Source organism: Dromiciops gliroides, chromosome 5, assembly GCF_019393635.1.
Source record: "Dromiciops gliroides isolate mDroGli1 chromosome 5, mDroGli1.pri, whole genome shotgun sequence".
NCBI classification, from domain to species: Eukaryota; Metazoa; Chordata; class Mammalia; order Microbiotheria; family Microbiotheriidae; genus Dromiciops; species Dromiciops gliroides.
The window spans coordinates 301,141,773-301,159,901 of NC_057865.1; the positions used below are offsets into that span (position 1 = coordinate 301,141,773).

Genomic DNA, 18,129 nt, shown 5'->3' on the forward strand with positions numbered 1-18,129 from the left:
GTGTGTCAGAGGAGAGAGACAGGCCAGGCTCTAGCCCCAAGGGAGTGTTGGGGGTGGGGGAGCTAGAGGTCACACAGGGGAGCGTTGGGGGGCCTAGAGGTCGCAAAGGGGAGCGTTGGGGGGCCTAGAGGTCGCATAGGGGAGCGTTGGGGGGCAGGAGGTCATATAGGGGGAGTCTGTGTCCAGGTGGAAGGGAATAGAGACGGATTGGGACAGGCCGTGCTCAGGGACCGTAGCTCCTTGGGAAGAATGAAGAGCCACTCCCTCCCACTGACGCCTGCCCAGGGAGCATCGTGCACCAGGATGCTGGCATTGCTGACCTTGCCCACTAGAGGGCACTGTGCCATCCCATAGCGCTGCTCAATGAGAGACCTGGGCTGGCTTGTTAGCACAAAGCGTTTTAGGTTTATTTAAATAAAAATGATAATTTATAGAAGACTTTTTCTTTAAACAAACGAGGTTTTCTTAAAAAATGTCACAGGGCGACTCTGTTTTCATCAGTTCTCCACACAACTGCTTTGTGGAACAAAAGTGACGCAGGAACGATTATTTACAGGTTCAAAGTAGACACCAGGTAGAAAATGAAGGTGGGCTTCTCTCGGTGCCGGGGATGAAGCACCGAGCCCACCCAGAGCCGCGGGCTCCCCTCTCCTCCGGAGACCCACCCTCTGCTCTCGGTCTGCCCGGACAGACCCCTCCAGAGCAGAAACAGGAAGAGGAGAGGCGGCAGCTTCATGGGCATTGAATGTCAAAGCCAATCTGCTGGGCATCGGCGTGGTCAGTTTTCATCTCCCTTGCTCCTTAGAAGGAATTCCAACTCAACCACCCCACTTCTCTTAAAGAAGTAGAATCCAATTCTGCCCCATAGGGCAAGGGCTTTATGAGGGTCAACAGCAGCAGCAAACGTGGCCGCACACACATCTGTGTCTGGCTACTGGGGCAAGGACCCCTTAAAGGGGCCCGAGGTCACCCACTATATCCTGACGAGATATCCCGCCAAAGCCAGCAGGAAAGAGCTGGGGGGCATCATTCCGGTGTCTCGGCCATGGGAAACCCCCCACCCTCCGAAGTCCTTCAGCTTCCAGTTTCCTCTTGTTAATGAGGGTCAAGGGTCAGATTTAGGTCTGGAACAGCACTGAGAGAAGGAAGGGGTGTCGCTGCAGAAGCAAGACCAGGAATCTGAGCCCCAAGAACAGGGTGGTCTTTGAGAAAGAAGAATAGAGGGACGGCCCCCCGGGTGGCGAGGTCACTGAGAAATGCAGCTTCTGGGCACTGACAGAGTCCAGGGCATCAGTCACCGGTGGTGGTGGGCACATCATCAGGGTGGCTGATAAACAGGTTGATGAGCCCTGTTCTGAAGCGGCGAGTTCTCCCTGCCCTGATCTGGTAGCCAAGCCCTGGGGAGCCTGGGCATGCCGTGCGTGCCCCGTGGGCTGGCCTTGGGCACAGAAACCACCCAAGCTCAAAGCCTTCTTCCCTTCCCAATCCCCAGAGGCGATGGTGATGCCCCAGGGGATCGATGGGACTAGGAAAGGTAAGAAGGGATGCTTCCCGATTCCTTTTCCAAACCAGCAAATTATGATCAGAGCAAAGGTAAAAATTCCATCTGAAAATGATACAAAAATAAGAAAAAAACAGCTTGCTCTCTGTAAAAAATAGAATCTATTTCTTCAAAAAACGACTCTCACAAACATCCACAGGACGCAGGACAAGCTGGACAGGCTGGGGTGTGGCCAGAGGCTGATGCTTCAAAGGGCAAGGAGGTGACTTCCGAAGAAAGGTTCGTGCATCTTCCCTGCCCCGAGCAGAGACCTGGCTCCAGGCCTGGGACTGGCAAGCCCTCAGACCAGCTTTGAATTCTGGTGAAGACAAAAGCCAGCCCAGGGCCCCTCCCGCCGAGGGGGTAATCTCTCCGTGGCGAGGCCAGAGGTTTTCGCTAAGGGCTGGTCCGGCTTTCTCTCCACCCCTACTTTCTTGTCCTGTGTGGACACACACATTTGCCCTTCGGTGTGTCTGGGACCAGGGATGGAGAGGAGGCGGGGCCAGGGCCAGGTCAAGCATCAGGCCCTGGGCCTAATTACACAGTATTCAAACGCTGCAAACATGGCCTAGAAATACTGTCACAGCAAAGGGCTCTGCCCAGCTCCCAAGCCCAGCGCACTCCAGTAGTGGGCGTGCCCTGGGGGCCTGGAATGGCAGGATGGGGGTGTGAATGCTCGGTTCTCTCCCATTTCCCCCCAGTTTTACACTATCTCGGAGCCAAGCTGGCCATCTCCGCTTGACGATCAAGCTGTCGTCAGACTAATTTTAACTACCCTACGCTACCAAGCACTTCCAGCGTTGTCATAGGAACCAAGGAGCCCAGAAGGCCCCGCCGTCCCTGTGTTGACAGAGGTGGGCTGGGGCCCTGCAATGATTCCCGAGGGACCACCAGGCTCCCGGAGGCTTGGCCCACAGCAGGCACCAAAGAGAAGGCCAACACGGAGCTGAGGAAGGGAACGGAGCAAGCAACGTGGGGGCTTTGGCAAAGGGCCAGAAAAGGGGGCGTTTCTCAGGACGGGGGTCCCAGCCCTGTAGGGCCTTCCATGAGATTCCCCTTTAAGACCTCCCCGCACAGAAGAGGAGGCAGCTCAGGGGAGTCAGGAGGGACAGATCTGCCAAAGGGCGCCGGGCAGCTTGTGTCTCCTGAACTGGACCCCCGTGTGACCCCCGAGGCCTTGGAGTGGGAGGAAAAATCTGTTGGCATCCCTCGCATGGAGCTTCACACTCATTCCTGACCCAATTCTTCTCCAGCGACCTCAGTGACGAGAACCAGAAACAAGCTGTATTCCAGGCCTGAACCAGTGGAAGGGGCCCTGGGGGCGGGGGGGGGGGGGTCACCAGCACCAGCCCCTGAGGGCTTTGCAGGCTGGGAGGGGCTAAGGCCTGTCGAGGACCAAGGACTGGACCATCAGGCCTACGGCTGCCTTCTGGCTGCTCTGTGCATGTGGGACGCAATGGAGCCATGTGTGGTGACCAAGACAACATGCCCCACTCATTCCAAGTGGGCACCCAGGCCCTCCCTGCCCCACTTATCCAGAGTGGGCACCCAGGCCCTCCCTGCCTTTTCTCATCCCATGAGTAAACATCACAAGTGCTTGGTGTGCAAGGGCATGGCCTGTGGGCTCGCTGCCTTTCACACCAATGTGCAGACAGACAGGAAGGGGGATGGTGACATGGAGGAGAGCCCACGGGACCAGGAGCATTATTGCAAAGGAGATCATGAGATGACTGATCGTGTCCACTGCCAGAGTCGTTTGAGAGACAAAGAAGGTGCCGGCGGCCTGGGGCGCACTCCTAGCTGTCACCACTGGACGCTGCCGCCGACGTGATCTTCACGTACTGGCCGAAGATGGTCTCGAACGCTTCGTCCCTGTGCACCATGGCTCCAAACACGAGGGGCTGATGGGTAAAGCAACGGGGCAGGGCCTGAGCCTCCGGAGGCAGGGGCCCCCAGCCCCGAGGGCATGGAGCACCCCCCTCCTAGGCTGGCTCCCCCGGCCTTCCCCCTGAGACTGGGGAGAACTGCTCTCCAGGCCTCCTTGGTCTGGGGCCAACTGGGCAGAAAGGGCCAAGGCCCATTCTCATTCAAATGCTCCTTCAGCCCTGGAGCCGGAGTCTCCATTGTAAGCCGTGGGAAGCAGGGGCCCCTCCTTTGTACCAAGGGAGAGTCTGGGGCTGACAGGGGCTGGGAATCCTCAGCCTGCCGAGTCCTGGCTGGTATTCCCATGGTGCACGGAGTGGCCAAAGCACTTTGCAAGTAGCATCTCGTCCAAGTCTCACAACAACTGGGGGAGGGGGGTTTGCTTTGATTATCCCCACTTCACGGATGAGGAAACTGAGGTAGACGGGGTCACCCAGCCAGGAAAGGTCTCAGATCCTCTGAGCTCTGTTATTGAGCTCCTTGTTCCAAGGCTCCTCCTAGCTCTGACCTTCTCAGTTCTCAGGCCCCTCCCAGCCCTCCATCCCCTGTTCTAGGTTCCCTCAGAGTCCTGCTGCTTTAGGAGTCTACCATCTATTATATTGTATTGGGGGCTTTTCTAATTCTCCTTCCTGAGCTCGAGCATGTTGGGGCGTGGGATGTAATCTTCTAGGCTGTGACAGAAATAGCGACTGGAAGGGGCCCTTCTAGTGGAAGGAGGCGGGGCAGAGAGCAGCCCCCGGAGCCGGTGCTGGGCCTCCTGCCCCCCACACCAGCTCCATTCCCCAGCATGTTCGCCGGCCGGCCAGCCAGAGGAAAGCATGAGAGCGGCTGGTGGAGCCGTGGAGAGGGTAGGGCTTTGAAGCGGGGATGCTGGGCACCCAAACTGACGGAGTCACTCACTCCCCTCCTCCCTCAGCCCCCAGCCAAGCAGACCCTCTGCCCCTGACCGTAGAAAGGAGGGCATTGATGCCCCCTTTCCCCCTGCTGTGCAGCCTCAGGATGCCTGGCCTAGGTCCTCACCTTTTGGGTGGATGGTGTCGATACTGCAATCCCCATGCCCGATCCCGGCAGGACAGAAAGGACTTTGTACTGGAAGACACAAAGTATCCTGTGATTGGGCCGGTCCAGACGCAGGGACGGACTGGCCAGCAGGTGGGCAGCCACTGTGAGCCAGCCTTCCCAGCCCCCCGGGGCTCCTTCCAGGGCCTGCTGACCATGCTCAAGGACTGTGGCCCAGGGGCCCCTCTGGGGGAGCTGCCTTGTATCCTGGGGTTGGGACAGGGCAAGGGGGATCACACAGTCATCCGAGTGATAATTGTGGTTGTTTGTCCTTCCTTCTAGAAGGGGGGTGATGTCACGGCTTGCAGTGAATTGGACTGAAGTGGGGCAGGGCTGTGCAAGGTCACCAGCCTCACTGTCTCCTCCTGAGCCATGTGGCTCTAGTGGCGAGATATAGATCAGGACGACTGGAGAGGGCCCCGGATGTTTTAAGGAGATTGGGGAGAAGTGACTTGCCCAGGACCACAGAGCTAGTAAGCGTCTGAGCTGAGATTTGAACTCAGGTCCTCCTGACTTCAGGGCCAGCGCTCTATCCCCTGTGCCACCTCACTGTCTCCCTCCCGCAGTGATGGCGGCAGGGATTGAGGGGAGGATGGAGGCAGGGGCCTTAGAGACGCGGGTACCCCTCCCAGCCCTTCCACTCCACACAAAGCCGCAATCACATCAAAGGACAATAAGCCCTCATTCCTGTCTCCATCCGCCCCACAGAAAGCAGGCATGTTCAGTGAGGCTTGCCCTCCTTAAGGGCAGGAACAGCAGAGACAGGGGCCTTAGGAGAGAGGCCAAGTGGAGAGGCTGCCCACAGTTGGCAATGTGGTCCCGAGGGATAGAGGTCAGGGCTGGGAGGCGCCTGCCTCGCGAGGGGAAGCTGGCCCATAGGAGCTGGCGGGGTCAGCGAGAGAGCGTGTAGGGAAAGCTGGGGGCCTCACAAGGACCGGGGTGGGGGGGGACGCCCAGAGAATGGAGTGTGGACAGGAAGGAAGGCTGGGCAAAGGGGGTCTCGAGGGGACGACTGGAGGGGAGCCAAGCAGGAGGACGGGAAAAGGCCGCAGAGACAGGGTCTGAATGGGGCAGGACAAGAGCTGAGGAGAGAGTGGGAGAAACTGAGGCAGGGATGGCCTTTGGGGGAGTTTGGCTGGGAAAGAGAAGGGAGGAGGGAGGGAGGGCAGGCATTGGAGGGGATGGCGGGAAGATGAAAGGCTGGGGGTGGGAGCCTCAGGCAAACAGCCTCTGCTTTCCGGGAACTTTGGACAGAGCAACTGCAGGGGAGCAGGTGGATCCGGAGCGTGGACGGTGATCCCCCCAAGCACGCCCCCCTCCATTCCGCCTTCCTCGTCACCTCGGAGGGCCCAGAGGAGCCCCTGGGAGAAGGCCTCCCGCCGAGCCCAGCCCAGCCCAGCCCGCGGTGGAGGGCCGCACCTTCTGAATGTCAGTGATGTCCAGGAGCTTGATGACCTTGTTCCTCTTGGAGGAGCCGGACTTGGAGCTCTCAAAGCACAGGTAACTGAAAGAGAAGAGGGAGGTGGAGGAGACCCCCGGAAGAGGAGAAGCAGATGCTCCCAGGGAGCCCCTGGCGCTCCCCTCTTCCCAGAAAGGGCCGATCCCAAGGCCAGGGGCGGTTTTGTTCTCTCCTCGAAGGCCTCAGCTCCCTTCATAGCCCGTGGGCAGCCGGAGGGAGGGCACTAGAAACCAGAAACCGTGGACCTGCATCTTCCTCTCTCTGAGACTAAGTGTTCTCTTCTGTGCACTGGGGGTGACGATGCCTACGCAGTCGCTGTGTGACCCTGGCTAAGTCACGTCACTTCTGTCTGCCTCCGTTTGCTCATCTGTAAAAGGGGCTCATGGGAGACCCGCCCCTCAGCGTAGTTGTGAGCACCTGGTAAGACTCACAGCGCTAGGGAAAGAGCGTGGGTTATCACTCCTCCGGCTGCCCGTTATTCCCTACGACCTTGAGCCTGTGTCTGCACAGTGACGTGATGGCTCCAGTGCTTGCTCTGGGCAGGGGGCTTGGCCTGGGCCTGGGGACCACTCCTGAGCTGTCCCACTCACGCTGCCTCTGCCCCTGCTCCAGTGCCAGTCATGCCATCCCAGCCAAGCTGACCCTCCCCCTGGAAGCACTTCCCGATCCCTGCCCTCCCCCCGCCCCCGCCCCCATCAGACTGTGTCAGTCGTCCAGGGGGAGGGTCCCACCACCCCCACCCCTGGCTCTCCAGGGGTGGGGCAAGGCTGGCATCTGATGTGGAAATGGGCCACCCTCTCCCCTGTGCCCAGCCCAAGGCCCTGCGTCAGACCCATCTGCTGAGGCGCCCTGGGCACACCTGCCTGGGCCAGTCCTCCCAGTCAGCCCTTCCCGGGGAGGGTCCGCTTTGAGGCCCAGCCCCTCCCCATCCCGGCCCGTGTGAGGGGGCGGCCACCTGCTATTCCCCAGCTCTGAGGGCCACTCACTTCTCTGTCACATACAAGACGCCGTTCCGGATGTAGTCTGTCGGCATCTTCCGGTCTCTGTTGATCAGGCAACACCGCCAGCCATTCTCACACACTACGGAGGAAACAGAGCACCTACTGTGTGCCAAGCCCCCTACTCAGTGCCAGGGCCACAGAGGAAACCCTCCGATTCAGCATTTTCCATCTCTGGCCTCAGTTCCCTCATCTGTACAATGAGGAAGTCGGGCCTCCTCCAGTTCTAGGATCAGGCCAGGGCGCCTGGGGAATGGTGTCCTGAGACCAGCCTGGCGGCACAGAGAGAAAGCATTGACACGGGCAGCTGCAGTGTGGGAAGGGGGCATGACTGGGGCTGGAGAGGGTCCCTTGGCCTCCAGCCTCCTCCCTTGGGGGGCCTTGCTCTTCTCCCTCTGGCCACGCCTGCTCCCACTGACGCCCGAGCTGTTCCGTACCTGCCAGAGGCCGTTCATTTTCCGTCAAGTTAAAGATTTCGTGGAAATTTCCCCTTTTGGTCCCATGGAAGCGTCCTGTGTCTTCGTCCCTGCTCATACCCGCTGGAGCGCTGGCGCCCACGTAGCTCCTGGAGGACGTGGTCTGGAGCTGTGAAGGGTGGCAGCAGACGGTCACTCCATCAGTGAGACAGTCACTCCCTTGGTCACAGCCTCTCCCCACCGCATGCTTCTGCCCATAGTGCTTTTCTGAGGAGACCCTGGCATCTCAAAGGCTGTGCCCTCACGGCCCAAAAGGCTGGCTGGAGATGCCTCTGCCTGTGCCATGGGCACCGGCCCCCCGGGGCTGGCCGCAGATCCCAGGATCACACAGGTCCTCTCTGGCAGCAGGTCATTGGCCAAAATATCCCAGCGGAACGAGGCACGCTTTCCCGCCCCCAGCCCTGACCGGCGCAGTCTCTGATCCCGTCCTGGTGCTGCCCAGCAGGAAGGGAGAGCCCACCTTGGCTCCACTTTGTCTGGCACAGACACGGCCTGAGGCCAGCCCCAGTGCATGTTTGCCAGGTGTAGGGGCCGTCAAATTTAGTTTTGGGGCACCAAAGGCTGGGTGGGAGAAACCACAAACACATCAGGGAGAGGGAGGAGGAGAGGAGGGGGCACGGGGAGCCATGGCCGAGGCCCACACTCGGGTCCCTACCTTGTCATGCCCTGACAGCTGGTGGGAAGGAAAGACACACGGTGATCGTGACAAGCTGATTTCATGGCCGTGGGCAAGTGGCTGGGGTGGGGGGAGGGGTTCTGAGCCCCCTGACTGGGGGCAAACAGTGTCTGGGGGGCCGATGGCCTGCCTCGGGAGCCCCCAAAGCTTCATTCTCTCAGCTCGTGGCCGGCCCAGGCTCTGCCACAGCATGAACTCCTATGGCTCTGGCACGAGGGAAGGCGGCCGTGGGGGTGAGGGGCCAGGGAGCGGGGTCACAGATATACAGAGAGCTGGGCCCCAGAGGTCACGTGTAACCCTACGACAGAGGAGGCTCCAGCACTTTACAAATGAGGAAACTGAGGCTCGCGGGGAGCGAGGGGTGTGGCCAGATTCATATGAGGAATGAGAACTTGAACCCAGGGCCCCTGTGGCCGCCCTGAGAGGACCCTTCCCCAGTTCTGGGGCTGTCTCAGAGGCAGCTGCCAGCCTCCTGCTGCTGCTGCTGCTGCTGCTGCTGCTGCTGCAGGGGACTCGGGAGGCCCCGGGAAGCTGGGCTGGCGGGCAGCACAGCGGTGCAGGGGCCCCGGCCTCCTCCGCAGCCAGCTGTTCTTCGGGTTGGGAGGGCCCTCGGGGTCTGCTTGATGTGGCCGCACCTGAGGGGAGGCTGCCTGACCGGGCCCAGGGGCCCTCCCCACCAGAACATGAGGGCCCGACCGACTGTGACTTTCTATCATCAGTAGAGAGCAGCCCAGCTCTGCTCTAAGGGCTATCTTGGTGTCCCTGGGTAAATCACCGCCACTCCCAGCCTCAGTTTCCCTTCCTGCAAAATTGGGCGAACACTCCTCTGCCACCTGCAGGACCCTGCATAAGCTGTAAGCATACACAGCTGTGTGGGTGCCACCGCCATTCCTGGGGACCGTGAGGGAAAGGAGCTTGGGGCCAGGCCGCTTCCCGGCCCCTGAGGGGAGGAGAGACCCCCCTCCCCACCGCCCGTGCTCACGCACCCTCCTGGTCACGGTGGCAGCTGAGCGCTCTTTGAGCTGGGGGTCTGTGGGCAGGTTGGTCCAGATGATGTAGGGAGTGTCGTACTTGGCTCGGAGGCGGGGGCAGCGTTTGAAGAGAAAGTCAATGAGGAAAAACTTGATGCCTGCGTAGAGGCCTGAAAAGATCAGGGAAGCCGCGCTCAGCCATGTGCCTGGGGTGACGTGCAGCCTGTGTAGTGAGGCTGCCCACCCCGGGGCTTCTGGGCCACAGGGGCGGCCACTTCCAAAGCCCCATCCGGCTGGGGCTGCTGGGAATGCTGGCCATGGGCGTGCACATGTGTGTGTGAACATATTAGCATGGGTGTGAGTGGGCCATAGAAATGTGCACGTGTGAGTATATGAGCATGCTATGTGCTATATGAATGAGCAAGTGTGTGCACACATGTGAGTACATGAGTACAGTGTATGTGGTATGAGAATGTGTACATGTGTTAGTGCATGAGCACGGTGTGTGCTATGTGAATGAGCAAGTGTGTGCACACGTGTGAGTGCATGAGTACAGTGTATGTGGTATGAGAATGTGCACACGTGTTAGTGCATGAGCATGGTGTGTGCTATGTGAATGGGCAAGCGTGTGCACATGTGTGAGTGCATGAGTAGTGTATGTGCTATGTGAATGTGTACATGTGTGAGTGCATGAGCACAGTGTGTGCTATGTGAATGTGCATGTGTACACACGTGAGTGCATGAGCACAGTGTGTGCACTCTGTGAATGTGTACGTGTGTGAGTGCATGAGCATAGTATGTGCTATGTGAATGTGCATGTGTGCACACATGTGAGCACATGAGTACCGGGCATGTGCTATGTGCATGTGCACGTGTGAGTACATGAGTAATGTGCATGTATACATATGTGAATGCATGAGCATGGTGTGTGAGTGCATGAGCACGTGTGTGCTGTGTGGGTGTGTATACATGTACACATGTGAGTGCATGAGCACGTATGTGCGTGTATTGCATATCTGCATGTGGACCAGGGCTTAGCGCAATGCCTGCCACGTAGCAGGTGCTTAACCCATCGACTGGTTTCCCCAAGGGGCAGAGGAAGCTCCTCGCCCCAGCCCAGGGGATGCAGGCCGGCCGGGAAGAGCTGACTTCCTCACCTGTAAATGGAGGCAGTGGCCGACAGAGCACCCCAGAGGCAGGAGTGAGGCTCCAGCCACAGCAGGCGCTGCCGTTCCCTGTGGCCCGGACGCTCTAGAACTTGGAGGGGCACAAAGCGCCTCCCTCAGAGCCACGCAAAGGTTATGATGCCCATTTTGCAGGTAAGGACCCCAGGGTGTGGCCAGGTCCGCCTCAACTCTCACATCCCTCCAGGGAAGAGGGAGCCGCTGAATTACCCATCATGAGCCCCACAATCCTGTAGGGGAAGAAGCAGGAGGCGAGGAATGCTGCCCACAAGGCAATGTAGAGCTTCTGGGTGATTTCCGGCTGGACCCACATGAACAAGCTGGGGAACAAAGAGAGGAAGCGTGAGGCGTCTGGCGGCCCTTCCTGCCTCAGCCCTCCCTCCTCCACCCTCCCTCCTCCCTCCTCTGTCCTCCCTTCTTCCCCATCCTCCCTCACACTCACTTCTTAATCTTCTCCAGGATGTCGGCCATCTTCCCAAACAGATTCTAAAAGTCAAGAATAGGAAGGAGTCACGTTCTGAGGGCCATCAGGAGGACCTAGAGTGAGTGCCCAGGGCTCCTCAGCCATCGGCGTCACCGAGCGATGCCCCTGCTATTATAGCTGCCGCTAAATTCTCTGGAAAGTTCAGAGTTGCTCGTGGTGCCCAGTCAGATGCCTGTGAGCTGCTGGCAGTGAGATGGGGCCTTGAGCTTTGGGGATGAAGAACAGCTCAGCACCCAAATTGGGACAGAATGTGGGCCCCAGAGCATGGGCGGGGTCCTCGCCAGGGAGGGCCCAGGTCGGGGCTTCTGCTATAAAACACAGGGGCTGGACCATGTGGTCCAGGCCTCCCTTCTAGCACAGAGCTCCGGACCCCGAGAGCCTCCTCAGGGGCAGGCTGATTTCACAGGGGCCCTTGTGTTCCCGGTGCCAGGCACGGCCGGCCCAATCCAGCACTTCCACGAGCTTCCACACGCTGCCTCATGTGAGCCCCAGGCCAGCCTTGTACAAATGAAGAGACTGGGGCAGACACAAGCCAGGGGATGCCCAGGGTTAGAGAGAGGCTGCGTCTGAGCTCAGGGCTTCCTGACACCAGGTCCACAGCACCAGCCACTGGACCGCCTGGCCATCTTAAGTCCTGTTGGCTGGCTGGTGATGGGATTCATTCTACTTTCCTGAGGCTCCATTTCCCCAGCCTGTAAGGCAAGGATTCTCCTCCTTGTGCCCTGCGGGAAAAGCCAGCTACAAGGCTTAATGACTAGCCCCTAGACCGGAGGCACAGAGGTCATCGAGGGGGTGCGAACTCTCCAGTTCACGGCTACCCTTGGGCGCCATCGTCATCTGAAGGAAGCCTGATGGGCCACCGTGGGCTGATGGCAGAACCAAGGCCTTGTGGGGGCCGAGAGGTCCGAGGGCCCCTGGCCCTGGCCCAGAGCTCATCCCCATTCTGCCCCAGCCTCCCCCCAGCTGTGCCTCCATCCTGCTGCCTCCATGTCCTTTCTTAGCAGTGGAGAGGGCAAAGCGAGGGAGCGTACCTGGGCTTTCTGGGCCACGTCCAGCACCAGCTGAAACTTCTCTGATACCGTCAAGTCTTCCTTTGGAGGCTCCTGAAGTCGGGGAGGGGGGAACAGGAGGGAAGGAGGAGGGGAAAGGGAGGGAGAGAGAATGGGGCTGGTGAATCAAGGGCCTTCCAGCATGAGGAGGCCGCCCCGCTGAGTCAGCACTGCTCTCATTACCCCGAACTCTCAGAGAGAACAGGTCATGTTACTTTGCTGCTCACAGATCTTCAGAGGCTCATTATTGCCTACCCTGCCATCCCCTGTTCTAAGAGCCCTCCCTGTTCTGACATCCCCTTTTCTCAGGACCCTCCCTGCCCTGCTATCCCTTGTTCTCTCTTTTTTTGTTTTGTTTTGTTTTGTATCCCTTGTTCTAAGCCCCAGTCCTGACATCTGCTGTTCTAAGGGCCCTCCCAGCCCTGACATTCTCTGTTGTAAAGATTCTCCTCTTAGCTCTGCCATCCCCTGTTCTGAGGTCCCTCCCAGTTCTGATCTTCTATAGCCACAGTTATGGAGAACTTAACATGGGCTTCTCCAGGACACAGGGGAGAGCCCATGTCTGAGGGAATACAGGAAGGAAGACGCCCCCATTGCCTGCAGTGGCTGGGCAGCAGTGAACCAGGCCAGCCCAGACCGGGTGCTGGCCAAACAACCATCACCTCAGCCAACTTACCACAGCCTCGGAGACTTCAGGCACGATGCTCCACTGGATCCGCCAGCCCCTTTTGAACACAAAGAGGAGGAGGAGCCCATTAGCACTGGGGCCTTCACAGGCTGGGCCGACAGAGGGGAGAAGAGCAGACTGAACGTGCCTGGTTTCTAATCTGGAAGATGGGAGGCCCTGGCGGGTGGGTTCCCTCCCTGGTCTGCACCTCTGAGACTGATCCTGCTCTAAATCAGGGATCCTGGGTGATCTCTCTGGCCCCTTCCCAGCGCCGACATTCCATGTTCTAAGCTCCTTCCGGCTCTGTCGGTCTCTGTCCTAAGGTCTCTCATCTCTCACATGCTACATTCAAAGACCCTTCCTAGCTCGGACATTCGAGGCTTCTCAGAAAGACAAAGCTTCCCTCCTGGATCCTAGAAACCCACACTCCTGCTGCACTGGGGGGTGCTCACTGTGTGGCAGGTGGACGTCCACCTCAGCCCTGAAATGCTGAAATTCTGAGACCCAAGAGCCCTTGCGGCTTTGCTGCTAGAAGCCTTGAACTGCCTCATGCCCCACAACGGGACCGAGCTCATTCCTGTGCCTCCCCGAGGTCACGGAGCCCCTGAGCTGTCTCAGGGAGGGCCTGGGGGTCTGAGAGGAGCGTCTTCTAAAAGCAGCCCCCCACCCCGTCCCTGTCAGCGGCTGGGCATTCACTCGGCTGCTGGCCGGGCGTTTCTGATTTGGGGAGGTCTCCCCTCGGCCTCATCCCCAAGCCCGGGCAGGGCTCCTCCTCCCCCAGGCCTGTCCATGCCCTCCCATCACCAAGCAGCCCTCCAGAGCCCGTCACAACCCAGAGCATCAGAGCTGAGGGGAGATCGGGGCGGCTTAAACTACAGGGTGTGAAGCAGCCCGCCTCCTGCCCGGCCTGTAAAGGAGGCTTAACCCCCAGGAGCCGCCCAGCCAGGCCCCTCCCAGCACCAGCAACAGCGCCCCCGCGGGTCTTTTTTTGGCCCTGGGGCTGGTCTCTGGGCTGCACAGCCCAGGAAAGCCCTTTGGCCACCTCGGTTAATGTTGCCGCGCTTCACTAGCCCAAGGTGACTGGCGCGGGGCAGCAAGTCACGGCATGCATACCTGGCGATGAGGTAATTGAGTGACAGCCTCAAGATGGCTAAAAACAAGAACATGGGGATGGCCCAGCCGTGCCACACGGCATTCATGTAGACCTGTGGAGGAAGCACAGGAGAGAGGGTGGTTATGGGCCTGCCTGGGGGCTCCGGGGACACGGCTCCCAGCCACTGCCCAGCGTGCTGCCAACCCATAGCCCGGTCCAGTCAGAGGGCCTGGATTCCACAGGGACACACAGCCATGGCACCCCGATCCACACCAGGACCCCAGGAATGTAAAAGCCCCTGGCTATATTAGATGGATGAGTAACCAGTGAAGAACTGCCTGACCATCTGCCATTTCCCAGGCCTAGGGAAGATGCTGCCCCAGAGATATGCAAGAAGGGGAGCCTGGCTATCCTGAAGCAGGATGGAAATACTCATCCCAGGACAATGGCTGAATGTCAGAGTTGGGAGGGACCAAGAACAGGGAGTGTCAGAGCTGGGAGGGAACCTAGAACAGGGAGTGTCAGAGCTGGGAGGGACCAAGAACAGGGAGTGTCAGAGTTGGGAGGGACCAAGAACAGGGAGTGTCAGAGCTGGGAGGGACCAAGAACAGGGAGTATCAGAGCTGGGAGGGAACCTAGAACAGGGAATGTCAGAGCTGGGAGGGAACCTAGAACAGGGAGTGTCAGAGTTGGGAGGGACCAAGAACAGGGAGTGTCAGAGCTGGGAGGAGCCTTAGAGCTGAGAATGTTTCTGGGCTGGCTGGGTCCTCAGGCCTGAAACCAGGTTATGGATGAGGAAATCAGGGAAGGTGCTGCAGCTTGACCTCCATTTCCGAACCCCCAAAGAAACACTTCCTGACAAACGTGGTGCTGATCCAGGCCGGCCTGTCTGCAGGGGCCTCAGGGGTTCAGGCCCAGCTGGGATCTGCCCCGGCCACATCTGTGGCCTCCTCGGGGCATCCTCTCGCAGGCAGCTATAGCAGCTCCCTGTGGTCTGCGCAGACATTAGCTCATTAAGCTTTTATACAGCGGAGCCTCTAAGGTCATGTTCTCATTAAGGAACACGATCCGTGCTGGAACAGATTACGTGCTTGTGTTCCTGTATAGGCCAGGGAGTGACCAGCCCAAGGCAGAAAAGGCCAGGCCTCGGCTGCTGCCGGGGCTTGTAGGCCCCTTGCCTCTGGAGAGAAGACTGAGCAGCACCTGAGAGCCCAGGGCTGTCACCCTGGGACGGCCCCCGAGCCTGGACACAGACCTCACACTTGTTTCTGAGGGTCCCCCTTTGTGGAGGCCTGTTGGGGGGGGAGGGAGCACGAGTATCAGGGCAACAGCCAAGAATGTTGGCCATGAGCTCTCCATCACTGCAGGCCTTTAGCCAGAGGCCTGGGGACCACCCGTCAGGGAAAACGAGACTCCTGCGTGAACCGTCAGCTTGAAGGGGGCTCTGGTGGAGAGTCCTGGACTCCACCTCGGCCACATTTGAAGCTTTAATCCATGAGAGGATGACTTAGCCAACTCATGTGAGGACAGTCGGGAAGCAGAGGACCCCCCAGGACCCCAGGCTCGACAGGCAAGAATGAGGGAATGAATCCAAGAAAACAGATGAACGGTGAGAAGTGGAACCTTCTCACTTTGGAGCAAGAAAGGAAGCCCCGGGGGCAGCTAGATGGCGCAGTGGATAGAGCACTGGCCTTGGAGTCAGGAGTACCTGAGTTCAAATCCAGCCTCAGACACTTAACACTTACTAGCTGTGTGACCCTGGGCAAGTCACTTAACCTCAAATGCCTCACTAAAAAAAAAACAACAACAAAAAAACCCAACAAAAAAAGAAAGGAAGCCCTGGCTGGGGAGCCTGCTGAGGCCCAGGCCATGTAGAGATGGGCTTCTGAGTGAGGGGACCGAAGAGTCACACAGAAGTCCGGAGCCAGAAGAGGCGCCCGACAGCAGGCGGGCATCAGGCCCAGGCCCGGGAGGGGCCCGTCCTGCTGTCGGCAGCCACTCTGGGCCCCTATCGGCAGGGGATGGTGGCAGTGATGGTGGCAGGGCCGAAGAAGGCACCTCAATATATTGGCCGGCGGGGTCTAAAGAAGACGGGGTGTGGGGGGACACAAGAATCAGTCTGGGGGGTGCTGTCCAGTAGAGGAGGGATTGGATGGGTTCTGCTGGGCTCTGGAGAACAAGACTGGGAGCAGGGGTGATCACAGGGAAGCCGATATCTGCTCAGCGTGAGGGGAAGCTTCCTCACACTGGGAGCACCCCAATTGTGGACGCCTCAGAGCAGAGACTGCAAAACCACCTGGGGGGGGGGCTCCTGTCTCTGAGGCCCCTTGCAGCCCACAGCGTCTGGTTACAAACTGATCTCTAAGTTACAAAGCATGGTTTGGAGCCCCCAGAAGAAATGCTAGAGATACAGGGAAGATAAAACCACTAAGCCATCCCCATGGTGTCTGATCACGGTGAGGTACAAATTTCATAGCCATATGTTAGATGACACATGGATGGATGGAGAGACGAATGAATGGTGGGACAGATGAAGAGATGGATGGATGGAGAGAACAATCCATGGATGACTAGATAGATGGATGGATGGGTGGGTAGGTGGGTGGATAGATGGATAGATGGATGGATTGGCAGGAATACAAAAAAAATTAACAAAGGAATAATAGAATCCTTTTCCACACCAAAAGGCCCTGGGCTACAGAAGTTCCCCAGATGATTCCAAACAGAAGCCACAAATACTCAGAGCACGGTGCAGTCCTTGGGTCCCCTCCCCAGAAGCCCCACTCACAATGAAGGCAATAGCAGAGGTGTAGACAGAATACCAGTCGGATAAGGCAGAGAGATTCTTCACAAAGCTTGTGACGGGTTTGGCACCTCGTTCTGGGAAGAAAGCACAAGTGCCACCTCGGTCAGGCCCGTCGCCTCCCTGCTACCCCTTCCCACCGAAGCTCTTCAAAGGACACAGTCAGTGGTGGCCAAAAACTCCTGATTAAGCAGCTGAGGCACAGCCAAGCTCAGGGACCCAAACTGAATGGAAAAGAAAGCCAGGCCGGGCTTGGGGCCTCCTCCCAATCCCATTAGGTGGGCCCTGCTCTGATCCCCAGGGGCGGCCCCTTCTCTCCCCTTCCCCATCTTCATGGAGATAAAGGCTCTGCAGGGGACGGCAAATCTGGTGACTCCCAGCAGCCTCCCTCACCCCCCACCAGCTCCCCAGCTCTGGCCTGACCGCTACAGGCAGTAATCAATAACATGCAGGGGAGGAAGGTGGCGTCATTCTGTACTGGCCATAGTGTGGAACTGAGGATCAGGGCCTAGGCCCTAGGCCGGGCCCGGACCTACATGCCTGTGCGGCATTGGGCAAGCCATAAAACAAAACCTGTGCCTCAGTTTCCCCCTCTGTAAGGGGTGGGAGGATAATCCTGCTGGCATTTCCCACCTCCCAGAAAAGCTGAACAATTCACAGAAATGGACTTTTCCCGTGTCACCCAGGCAGTGGGGTGTCCCGAGGGGCCTGGCTCAGAGCAGGTGAGCCGGGATCCCAGGAGTAGGGCTCTCCTGGACCCCCCTGCCTGGGCAGGGCTCTGCTCCCCTCCACACGGGCCTCGGCCATACCCGGCACGGTTCCCGAGGCCCTGGGGACCCCTCTCATTCTCAGGGGCAAAGCTCATTTTGTTCAGGAAGAGAGTGGCCCAGCACTTACTCAGCCTCCTCATGTTTTCAGTCAACCTAGAAGAGAGAGAACGATGCCGTTCAGTCCAGGCCGGTGCCGGGGGTTCCTCTGTTGGGGGGCACAAGCCCTCAGGGTCCAAGGGCTGAAAGGGGGGACCCTGGGGTGGCAGGGACAGGGTGGGGGCAGGGAGGAAGTACCTTCTGGCACTCAGAGGCTCCTCCGTCTCCACCGTGCTTTCTTCAGGCTGAAACCGGAAGTCTTCCACGTATTCCCCAAACCTGTCGTAGAACCACTTCTGAACTCGCGAGCACATCATCTGGCTACGCTTATCTGGGAGCGAGATGGGAAAATAAGGAGGGATAAATGTGGGGCGGCCCCAGGGCACGGATATGTGCTGGGGGAGAGGGAGAGACAGACAAGAAAGAGAAGAGAAATAAGAGACAGAGAGACACTGAGAGAGACACACAGAGAGAGACAGAGAGAGAGAAGAGAGAAATAAGAGACAGAGACAGAGACAGAGAGAGGAGAGAAATAAGAGACAGAGACACTGAGACAGAGAAAGAGACAGAGACACTGAGAGAGAGAGAGAGACACACACACACACACACACACACACACACAGACACTCAGACACACAGACACACAGGCAGAGTGAGGAGCCAGGGAAGGTGCTGGGGGAAAAAGGAGAGCGAGTAGCATTCTGAACACCAGCACCTTAGCTGGCTGGGCCTCCAGGGGCAGTGTCCTGAGGCGCAGCCTCCACGGGGCCAAGAACGTGACTTTAATGGCCTACCCAGAGATGCTCAGACTCAGGGGAAGAGATTCATGCTAATCAGACTCCCAAGACTAGAGGCTGAACCAGAACGGTGAATTATTCATT

General features: G+C 58.6%; 1 protein-coding gene across 3 annotated transcripts in view; it reads right to left on the reverse strand.

Annotated features, from left to right (window-relative positions):
* Positions 1 to 378: 378 nt before the first annotated feature.
* The window catches only part of GRAMD4 (GRAM domain containing 4), an 81,782-nt gene continuing 64,031 nt past the window's right edge, over positions 379 to 18,129 (reverse strand). For all 3 annotated transcript variants that reach the window (XM_043966648.1, XM_043966649.1, XM_043966646.1), the window contains exons 6-19: positions 17,447 to 17,579; positions 17,280 to 17,305; positions 16,368 to 16,459; positions 13,600 to 13,691; positions 12,496 to 12,544; positions 11,802 to 11,873; positions 10,729 to 10,772; positions 10,497 to 10,606; positions 9,118 to 9,272; positions 7,417 to 7,564; positions 6,968 to 7,061; positions 5,942 to 6,026; positions 4,484 to 4,552; positions 379 to 3,441 (exon numbers count right to left, since the gene is read on the reverse strand). In XM_043966648.1, coding sequence (XP_043822583.1) covers positions 3,337 to 3,441; positions 4,484 to 4,552; positions 5,942 to 6,026; positions 6,968 to 7,061; positions 7,417 to 7,564; positions 9,118 to 9,272; positions 10,497 to 10,606; positions 10,729 to 10,772; positions 11,802 to 11,873; positions 12,496 to 12,544; positions 13,600 to 13,691; positions 16,368 to 16,459; positions 17,280 to 17,305; positions 17,447 to 17,579 — 1,274 coding nt within the window. In that variant the 3' untranslated portion in view covers positions 379 to 3,336. The remainder of the gene's footprint in view (positions 3,442 to 4,483; positions 4,553 to 5,941; positions 6,027 to 6,967; positions 7,062 to 7,416; positions 7,565 to 9,117; positions 9,273 to 10,496; positions 10,607 to 10,728; positions 10,773 to 11,801; positions 11,874 to 12,495; positions 12,545 to 13,599; positions 13,692 to 16,367; positions 16,460 to 17,279; positions 17,306 to 17,446; positions 17,580 to 18,129) is intronic.